The 10,861-nt window shown below is 35.5% G+C and overlaps 2 protein-coding genes across 4 annotated transcripts; one reads left to right on the top strand and one right to left on the bottom strand.

Moving 5' to 3' along the window:
- Positions 434-3,041, top strand: LOC109839705 (peroxygenase-like). Of its 3 annotated transcripts, none has more exons than XM_020408217.1 (6): positions 434-536; positions 1,681-1,830; positions 2,036-2,121; positions 2,291-2,385; positions 2,495-2,620; positions 2,744-3,041. In XM_020408217.1, exons 1-6 carry the CDS (start codon positions 434-436, stop codon positions 2,895-2,897), a joined length of 714 nt encoding a protein of 237 aa, XP_020263806.1. In that variant the 3' UTR covers positions 2,898-3,041. The 3 variants fall into 3 exon arrangements, with proteins under 3 accessions (XP_020263806.1, XP_020263808.1, XP_020263807.1); XM_020408219.1 differs by having other exon boundaries at positions 2,709-2,856; XM_020408218.1 differs by having other exon boundaries at positions 472-540.
- LOC109838099 (histone-lysine N-methyltransferase SUVR4-like) lies at positions 3,229-10,861 on the bottom strand (the record flags this gene model as incomplete). The annotated part of the gene is made up of 6 exons (XM_020406570.1): positions 3,229-3,605; positions 5,113-5,206; positions 7,538-7,588; positions 7,670-7,736; positions 9,860-10,125; positions 10,352-10,861. Coding segments are annotated over 6 exons (1,020 nt in total), but the record flags the coding sequence as incomplete, so codon positions are not given.

Below are 10,861 nucleotides of genomic sequence, written 5' to 3'. Positions count from 1 at the left end.
ATATTTCAGTTACGGATGCGAATATTTTACTATAAAATCATATCCGTGATCATATTCTATCGGTTATAAATTTGAGTGACCACATCATTACCCTAATAGATATGGTTACGGATATTTCCTCGAATACGAATACGGTTTAGCTCCCTTAGAGCCACCCCTTCTGATCCTCACACCTCTACTCTTATTGACACGTAGCTGTCCACGTGGGAGCCGACGGCGGTCTAGGTGATCACATTGCAGCCGTGACAAAATCAGTTTCATGTAGTCTCCCCATGCAAGCCCACACGTGTACCATTGGTGTAGAGCGTGCGTGTCAAGTGTCAACTTCTTTCTCGATACTACTTCATTATTTAAATAACTGACTCACCTTTTAAGAGAATTATATTACGCTTTTTTTCTTTTAAGAGAGAACTCAGAGAGCGTAAGGGTTAAGATGACGGACAGGAACGCGGCGATGGAGACGGCGGCGCCGAAAGCTCCGGTGACGGCGGAGAGGAGGCTTAGAGGAGACCTTGAAGATAAAATCCCTAAGGCTTGTTAGTACTATTTCTGCCTTCTAATTCTTTTTTTGGGGTTTTTTTTCTCATATTAGATTTACATTAGACCCCAAATATTCATACTTGGTATTTGGAGAATTATTTAAAAAAGATTTTTTTAAATAATTAGCAAACTCGACTCGATCTTTTTCTTGCCGGCTAAAAGAGGTATAAAATATCAACTTTAAAATATATGAGAATGGTAGTCTCGTGTAATTAGTTCTTGTTAATTAAACTTTAATCATTTCAACACAAAGTATAACCGTAATTAGCGACTACTAGTTATACGGAACTACTAATTATACGGGACTACTAGTTCCATATATTTTAAAGCCGATAGTTTACAAAATCGACCTCTTCTTAGCCAGCTGAGATGATGTGACCAAAAAGAAGTTGATTTTGCTAAATATTTTCAAAACGGGTTGATTTTGCTAAAATTTTTCACAAATGGTCTTTTTTTTTTAATTCTGCTTGTAATTTACATACCTAGTCCATTCTGATATTTTAAACTACACCCCAAACCTCTGTTTTAACAATAACACCCCCTTTTTAGACAAATATGAAGACTTGGGGATGTAGTATAATCATGGAAGAAAATTTAGAGTCTAATATGGGACCAAGGGAGGGGACAGGGGAGGTGTCCCCTCCCTATTGTATAATGAGTTGGTCATGTTAACTCATTATGCAATAGGGAGGGGACATGTCACATGTCCTCTCCATTGGTCCCATATTTTGGGTCCTTCAATTATTTCCCGTTCTAATAATAGTATTCAGATCGAATTTGGACTTAGAACCTTAAATTTTTTAATTGCATTAATTACTCTGATCAATATGTTTTGGGCAAGATCTCAATAACGTATGTACCGCTTTTCTTGACTAGCAATTAATGGCAGATTAATTTTCTTTATTAGGTGCCTTTCTTTTTTCTTTTTGATGAAAAATGCGGTTAATGTACCCATTTTTATATTGAAAAATGTGATTATATCCTTTTTGGTACATCAGTTATCTTGTAAAATAAAATCTTTTTGAGTACCAACGTATATATACATCTAGTAATATCAGAATGCAACTCTCCATTTCTTATTGATCTTGTCTAAATTAAATTAATTGTTTCATTATTGTTGTTGTTCATCTCTTTATCCAGATATGGCTAGAGCAATGGCAGCGCCAGACGCTCATCATCCAGAGGGATCCAGAGACCATGATCCTCGTGGTATGAGTGTTCTTCAGCAGCATGTTTCCTTCTTCGACAGAAACAATGACGGCATCATCTATCCATGGGAAACCTATGCAGGTAATTAACAATATTAATCAATAAACACCCTCCCGATTTATATACTCTTTGATGTTATGGACAATGTGATTGCTCTTTGAAGTTGGCGTTACCGTAATTCTATTACAAATTATTTCAATAATAGACTTGATGCGCGGTTATAATTAATAAATTGTGGTTCGTATGCATGACACGGTAATTTTCCCTTTGAAACTTGGGTTTTCAGGGTGTAGATCTATCGGCTTCAACCCGTTACTTTCTTTGTTCATGGTGGTTCTTATTAACGGGAGTATGAGCTATTCTTCACTCCCAGTAAGTTTTTAACACCTGATTAGAGAGAGTAGCCCTAATTTTACTGCAAATTTCCCGTACTATTTTGGTACTGCAAGATACACGCGATAAGAAACTCTTGAATGACAATTAGGTCGTGTCTCTTCACTATACTAATGTATTAGTTATACATCATTTGGTGTTTTCATAGAGTTGGATACCTTCTCCATTGTTTGCTATCTACATCAGCAACATACACAAAAACAAGCATGGGAGTGACTCTGGAACTTACGATCCCGAGGGCAGGTAATAAATAATTTTTGAGATGTGCATCCAAAAAAAATTGGCAAAATCGGAAACGAAAACATATGGTGATTAATCAATAGAAGAATTTTGTTGCGTCGTTATGAATTAGGTTTGTCCCCTCCAACTTTGAGGCCATTTTCAGCAAGTTCGCTAGGACGGTGCCTGACAAGCTCTCTTTTGGTGAGATGTGGGAGATGACAGAGGCCAATCGATATGCTTATGATTTCTTTGGATGGTACGTAAACTATGTTCGCTCGCTAGACATGATTAATTTCTAGGAAACGACGCGTTATATCTTTCTGTCATTTACAAGCAAGTGATAGCTTGCGGGCGCTGCTGTGAATGTTATGCGTTGCAGGATAACTTCAAAGCTGGAATGGATATTTCTGTACATGCTGGCGAGAGACGAAGAGGGTTACCTATCGAGGGAGGTCATCAGGCGCTGCTTCGACGGGAGCTTGTTTGAGTACTGTGAGCAGCAGAGAATAGCTCATGACAAGAAAATGTTGTAGACTCCCACCCCCCTCTAAATTTCTCAAGTAATTTGGTTCTGTGATGTTGGGGTTAATTTATAAGTCTGTGTGTGCGTGTGTAGCTTGTATGTGCTAGCTCAATAAATCCCACAGCGCCGAATGTGAACGTACCAATGGAAGAATAGTGACGTTAGAACTGAAACAGCTGACTCTTTCCTTGCAAATTATTAGATAAGCAACGATTATAATAAAAAGTATTGGTTTTTAAGTTTTTATTAATTAACATCGTGCAATTTTGCATAGGAAAATGTTTTGAGCAAATTCTGACCTCACGGGGACATACAATTTAAGCTTCTATTGACATCGTTGCGATCTCTGAAATGAAATCTTTAAAAAAACTGCGCATACCCGAACAAGAATCGCAAGTGCGACGTCTGGAAATCCTAGGGGCAAATTATCCTTTTGATCCTTACATCAGCCGGATAACCTCTTTCAACAATCTACTTTATAAAATAAAATAAAATAAAAAAGAAACTAAATTTCTGTAAACAGAGCATTCAAAATTCCTTGAATAATCAAGGGAAGAACTTGTCCATTGTTCCATGTACCGAGAATAATTATATCAAACGCCGGAAGGAAGCGGGTGTTGATAAGCATTCCACCAAACAATTCAAAACTCCTCCATTTGCTCCTTCATCAAGCTACCTGTCTTTGTTCATCTCACAATTACTGCTGCTGATGTACCCTCTGGATGTAGAATTTAAAAGAGGAAGTCAGTCTGTTAATTCTACACAATAAACCATCATTAGCTAGTTACTTGAAGGTACACATTTTATTCTAGTAGTTGCACGATCTGGGACAAGGAAACTGCCTTGTTTAGGTCTAGTAACAAAAAAATGAGCCTAACTCCTTACTATGATTTAACTTGAATTGGGTCCAAACAACGAGTTAAGATGGTGCATGTCAGGATCAAACTTGACTAGACATACTCGTATTGGCAAAATGCTGGTTGGAAGATTGTTAACAAGAACCGACCAGTTTATGTTGGTTGCAAGATCTGAACACGTAACAGATTGTATAAGAACTCTGTTACAATGGCGGGCTACTCGATACAAAAGATGTCTATACAAAGGTAGAGCAGCAACAAAGCTGAATGCGGGCAGTGCAGTGCACACAAAAGAGAACAACGCACAAAGATATGTGGTCCAATCAGTATTCTGACCTATGTTCGGCAGAGACGGAAAGGAGAATTCGCTAATGAACGAGGAGATTACAACATAGAAATCACTCTCTAATCTTACTCACTAAGCCCAGATGTTACTTCCGCAGTCTTTGTCCCCATCATCATCACCCTTTTATAGGAATTAGACAAAAAGGTTTTCATAATAGCTGAAATAATGGTTGGTGGAGTAGTTTGGCTTCAAACTTCACACTTGCGAAGTGTGGAAGAGGAGAAGTCCAATTTTATTTTGCCTTCAAGTCATCGTAACACAGCCAGTTCATCTCATTTACCAGTTCATCTCATTTACGGGTTAATCGAGTATAGACCAACCTGTATATCGTTGTATTGAATTCACTACCCCGGATTTTGAGAAGAGGAAGGTTCACGTGCAGCCCACAACTAATAGTCAGCTACCAGAATAAACATATTGGAGGTCTATCTGCCAAGATGAAACTACAGTGCAGTAAGTTCAAAACAACAATACTACAATGGTTCTATGCATAATTACCCTTTATTTCATAATCAATTTGATTAAAGATCAAACAATCCCAAATACTAGCCAATCTCAAAACTGGAGTTGTATATTACACGTGCTAAGATAGGTCGAGCTTTTGATGATCCAAACCTGCCCTCAATGAGCATGAGCCTGATAATTTCATGTCAGGTTCAGATTGATTCGCAGATAGCAATACTATCCTACAAATCTTGTGTTTTCTCCCATGTTGTCAAGGTGAATCAAAGATGTCCTTCCATGAAGCCCTCTTTCTTCATCGGACAAACAAAATTATTGGAATGTATGGATGACGGAGGATATGTGCAAGTTGCAGGATTTTGGACTTCAAAAGCACTGCTATCTAGTTAACAAATGTATGAATATATTATTAGATTAAATTAAGCTAAGGCATTGCAGCAGTTATTTTCTATTATTAAGTATTAGATATTAGTACAATTCTTGAAAGCAGAAAAAATAAGGAAAGGAAAGAAGGTTAGACATCAAGCCAATTCTTAGCTGCTTAATTAAAGTGTACTTACTGCTACGAGTTCTGTCACGGCATAGTTTGCTTCCACATGAACATCTGAATGCTTTTATCGGATGATTATGATCAGTAAAATCAATACCATAATCCTGCAAAGAAAAAAAAATTCAAATTATTAAAAAGAAATCATGTATACAATAAAAGAGATTATAGTGTAAGGTTTATAAGTTAATCATACCCACAAAAGGAAACAGAAACTGTGAAACTTTAGATAACTGTATATAACATCTACAGATCCCAACTGTTTTATAGCATAAACAAAGTAGATAACTGGAAATGAGTATAAACATTTTAACTTTACCTGTTTGCTTACCTTTTAGGCTAAACACAAGACTATTATACCTATTTATATAAGATGAGAGTAAAGGTAAGGATTTTATACACATGTATATAGAAGAATAAGGGTAACTCTGTTCAATTATAATTAATTATAACTATAGGTTTTGAAGTGGTAAACGAGGATCAGTGTTACTTTAATTCAAGATGTTTATTACACCTTTAGAAATCACCCGTGTTACCTGGGTACTTCTAATATGGAGCCGTACCCATACCTGACATGTGTCACACCCGTACACCCGTACCCATAATGGTATTCGACACTTCTTAAATATTTGCATATATTTATTCAAACATGTAGTCAATTATGCAATGCATGTTTAATGTAAAACACTCGTCATACACTTCTTGCAAGTATATATCCTCGCATCCAATTTTGTAACTTTGTGGATAATGACCGAGTTTGTTTCAGCCTTAAGAGCTACAACTTAAAAGGGTAGTCTACAAATATAGCTCAGAACTATGATTATATCCCATGAGTTTCAGCCGTGTCCATGTACCCTGCCTTTTACAAATCTACCATGTATTGCACACGTACCCATACCCGCACCCGTACCCATGCAACTTAGGGGGTGTTATTCAATTGGGACATTTTCATGCAAAATGGGATAATTGTTAAAGTGGAATAATTTTTCGCTAGTGGGATATTTTAGTGGGATAAATAGGAACAATTTTGTGAAGCGGAATATTTTGATAAAATAACGTGGGATAAATTTTTATAATCATGAAATATATATTTATGCATTTTGAAGATATAAATACTATTTATGTATTTTAAACTTACTATTATTGATTGATAATTACTTACAAGAATGTTCTTTACTATTAAATAACTTTTGGTTTGACTATAAGATATTGACAATTATTATTATAATGATGGTCTAATGATGGTGATAACCATAATAGGAAAGAAGTAAAGAAAAAAAGAAATATAAAAAATAACAAAATAACAAAATAAATATGAGTTCTAGTTTTTTACCACCTAGTTCCAAGCTAAAACTTGGAATAATTTGATAGAGTAGAACTCTCATTTTTGTATAGAAAAATAAAAAAAATAGGATAATTTTGTACCATTATCCCAATTCTAGTTTTGTTAGAGTTCTACTTGACTAACACTGTAAAATTTTGTTCTAGTTTTAGTTCTATGTGACTAACACCTTAAAAATTTATCTCACATATTATCTCAGTTCCAATTTTAAGTTCTAAGTGACTAACCCCCCCTTAGGAAATCAGAAATTTTTATATTCAGTGATTTCAGCAAAAAAAAAATTTCAAACCACCTTCATAGTTGTCTTGGTTGTAAATTAAGAGACAATAAGTATAGCTGTAACAGTAAAGATGCTAAGAATAGTCAAAAAGTACCAAAAACAGGAGAGGGCAGAATATAATCTCCGTTTTTTACATAATAGTTCAAACTTGAATTTACTTGAAAAAAAAATTATTGAAGGATAAAAGTTTGTTCTTTTTAATGTTTTCCACCATTTTCCATAAGAGGAAAAAAAAAGGAGCTTTTGCCTTTAGCATTGGACGGGTAATTTATACCTATTAGGATAAGGGAAATCATTCAGTCTATATGATATCTTAACCTGCAAACAGGATTCAAATGTGCCACACTTCTCTCATCTGAGAAACCATTGACCAGATTCTCAGTAGATACACCCTGTCAGTCTAGAACTCTCAGTCAGTTGTATAATAGGAAATTATTATTTATATTTATTACTTCTTTTCAAGTCTTGCTATAGTGAAAGTTGTCCATTTCATAGCTAAGATGGCTGTCCATTCAGAGTATCAAAAGTAAATTGAGCAAGATGGATAAAAAAGCAACATCCAGTAAATATGCACAATAGAGCCAGTATTATGTGCTGTCTATTGCAAAAAAGAAAGGTAAATAAACTACAGCTATATTTTTTTTAGTTCGTACAAACAATCAATAAGCCAACATACTTAAGTTAGGTTTTAAATACATATTAAAGATTCTTGAAACATGGTTAATAACCAAGTGAAACAACAGCATGACACCAGAGTACTGTAAACAAGTGAATAAGTATTTGAAAGTTGATATTGGTTATACAATTTGTACCCACCCAACATAGTTCCTCCTTGGCTTCCACTTTCCTAGTCGTGAAAAAAGCAACCTGCAAAAATTAAGATGCTTGCATGAGTTCACAGAATAAAAATATCCCCGGGACTAAAGTAAAGCTAGTGAGATGGCATACATGATAGTAATGATGGTCTGGTGTTTCGATTTCAACTGGAATCTCAATCAGATTTGCATCACAACACCTAGAAAAGAAAAGGGAGAGTAAGAACAGAGTAATAGGAACAAAGGAAGATTGTTGTTACATCACATAAAAGTGGTCATACATGACAAACGTAGAAAATGGAAGATATTGGAAACAAACATTGCAACAAGGAAAAAAATTAACAAAAAATAAGAGCAACAATTGAAAGAAAAAAGAATAAATAATGAAGCTTCCAATGCCGTGAAAAAAAACTATTTGCAATCCAAGACTGTACACACAGATAAAAGTACAGCTTAGTAAACGTGTGGAGATCGTTGAAGTCATTTACCTTAACTAGAAACATATGGCAGACTATCAATAGGAATCTCTTGGATCTCAATCCTTGCGGTCTTCCTTTGTTAATATAATTCAGGTCCACGTTATGAAGGAATAAACTAAACTTCAGTAAAGGCATGCGTGTAGCCGAGATTTACTTATCCTAACTGGAACTATTAGTTGATTATCATGAGAGTGTTTGGCCACAAATATCAAGACAGTTCGTGATTAGATCATAATTAAGAGAGTTAATTGCAGATATACCCCCAAACCATAGGCCAATCATTTGATGAGTATAGCTTGATCGAGTTAAACTAATGACTACTAAAAAGCAAAGAATAATTTGTAGACTCCTCGATGTACCTTATATGCTATGGTGATAATCTTTGAATTCATGGCACAAATGGCGATATGGTTTTGTTTCCTGCTCCCAATTAGCTATTGGTCAACCGTTAATTTCTGGTATATTCTCCTCTCTCATTCTTGGTTCACCTGTTGGTAAGTTCTCTGCCACACTTCAAGTTCTTTTTTCTGAAAAGAAGCGGATGATCTCCAGTAACTCCTATTAAACATAAAGACGACCTACAATACTAGTTTGAAAGTCAGGCATTTAGCTATTAAGTTGATTTGAATATAGATACTTAAGAAATATGAAAGCATGAGATGTTTAAAAGGGAACACCAGTAACTCCTATTCAATATTAGTATGCCTCCCCAATGACTTGACAAAAAATAAGGAACACTTTGAGAATGTTATTTTCTTTTCTTTTTCTTCCTTTTTTTGGGGGCGTGTGCATGGGTAAGGGGGTGGGGGTGGGGGCATTTTAATAAATATCAAGATTTGGGTGTAGTTTAATAAATATGGATGACTTGGGGAAAGGTAAATAAACACGTGAAGAGGCAATATAGGTCATCTGAAAGGGACACACACACACACACACACACACACACACAGAGAGAGAGAGAGAGATTTGTTAGAGATGTAAACATGTTGGGTAAAACAAAGAAGATACAGAGTTGATCTAGAAATCTGTTGTATTTGTTTATTTTTTTCATTAAATGGTCCCTTTCAAGTATTGAATCAATATTCTAGTTAAACAGAAATGGCACGCACAAACATCAAATAAGACTATTTATTTGATTGTCGTGGAAAAGCATAAAAACAATATACATTAATTAATGGACTGAACCTTCCGTGTTAACACATTCTTGATTTAGAAAAGGGGAAAAAATAAAATACATGGTGTGTGATTCCTAATAGGTTTTGGTGTAGAATGTATCAAAATATTCTAGACTATTAGATACATTTTCAAATATCGCAACTAGTTTCCTGAAACTTAGACACATGGAATTTATTGCAATCTAAATAATATGCAAATTTGCAAAAACGTTTTGGACCAAAGAATATGGTGAATCTGTATTTGATATATAAATATTGAATGTCTATACCTTGTTCAATAAGTAAAAAAATTTAGAACAGAGTTCCAGAGATAATTTGAGTAAATTAAATATGAGCTAGCATCCAACTCTTAGTGTAGGCAACTTTATACTAGTTTATATACAATATACAGAAAATCAGATGAGCATTTGCCTCTGCATAGAGCTGAAGACAAACAAAGATTTCAATACAGATGAAGTTTCTCTAGAGAAAAGGAAGTGATAGCAAAACCTTTAATCGTGTAACCCTAAAACCACTGCAGCTCTATGTGAACGAACCAAACAGAGAAAGAACCTACATTAACCATTTAAGCATAAATAGCTGATGTATCAAACTATACATCAGAAGAAATAATATTCCTAAGCAAGATACACCCCATGATATCAAAAGAAAGTTTCTTAAATAGGTTACCTATGGTTCATAAACCTCGCAACATTACCATAATGTGTTGCATCTAAACAAAGTGCATCTTCATCCTCAAGAATTCCCTCGGCTGCCCAATCAGCATCAAGCAAGACTGGGTATGTATGCTTCTCATTGCGAGTGGCACATGCTGTCCTTTCATGAAGCTCCATGTTTGTTAGTATCTCACCAGAATATTCACACACAAAAGTTCCTTTAGGAAGCTCATCAGGAGAACGCAACCCCCATCCCTTTCTTTCACCAGTATAAAACACCTAAAAGAAGGGGAGGGATCTTATGATTTATAAATAGAAGTGCACCAAATCTAACAAATTATGATGAATACAATCATGGACTGAACTATGGTAGTATGGTTTTGCCAAAGTTTACTCGAAAGAAGATTAAAGGTATAGTTTTCAATTGTTAGTGAGAACTTTATATTGACATGGTTTAAGACACCCAACAACTTCATAAATACACAATCCTGAGACATTCCATTACCTCTAAGTGGCATCTTATCCCTCGTTGCACGACCCGATTTCCGCATATCCTACTGCATCCGCACTTCGTCCAACACTCTTTGATAAATGTCCCAATTAGATGACCTTTACATTTTTCAGGCTTGGCCTCATTTTTTATTCTCTCAACTGGACAGATTTGGCAAAAGTGAAGGTGATGTTTTTGTGTGCGCCTATACTTAGCAATAAAAGAGTCCAAGAAAGCCTCTTTAAGCAATCCTTCAGATGTGTAAGCATACTCCCCACCTGTTTCTCTTGCACAAGCGCAAGGTATTGACGCCTTCAAGCAATCCCCATAGCAATCTGCACAGCAATATTCATCCCCAATTCGAGCAAGAGAGATAGGTACTGATGCTTTCTGATAAATAACATTATGTCGGATGTAGTGGAAACTTGGAAATTCATTCTGAACCTCGTCATCACATATTAACGGGATTCTATGCCTCTCCTGACCATTGGTTATGTCCCTGGGGTTTACCAGTCGCTTTACATC

Source organism: Asparagus officinalis, chromosome 4, assembly GCF_001876935.1.
Source record: "Asparagus officinalis chromosome 4, Aspof.V1, whole genome shotgun sequence".
In the NCBI taxonomy this organism is placed as follows: domain Eukaryota; kingdom Viridiplantae; phylum Streptophyta; class Magnoliopsida; order Asparagales; family Asparagaceae; genus Asparagus; species Asparagus officinalis.
Note: the sequence above shows the minus strand (reverse complement) of the source record. Positions and strands in the feature narration are given on the sequence as shown.

What these genes read in the sequence shown, in the direction of transcription:
- LOC109839705 (XM_020408217.1), top strand. Translation starts at nt 434, where the DNA reads ATGACGGACAGGAACGCGGCGATGGAGACGGCGGCGCCGAAAGCTCCG. An exon ending in AGATAAAATCCCTAAGGCTT is followed by an intron (nt 537 to 1,680) that starts GTTAGTACTATT and finishes CTCTTTATCCAG; the next exon opens with ATATGGCTAGAGCAATGGCA. An exon ending in ACTTACGATCCCGAGGGCAG is followed by an intron (nt 2,386 to 2,494) that starts GTAATAAATAAT and finishes GTTATGAATTAG; the next exon opens with GTTTGTCCCCTCCAACTTTG.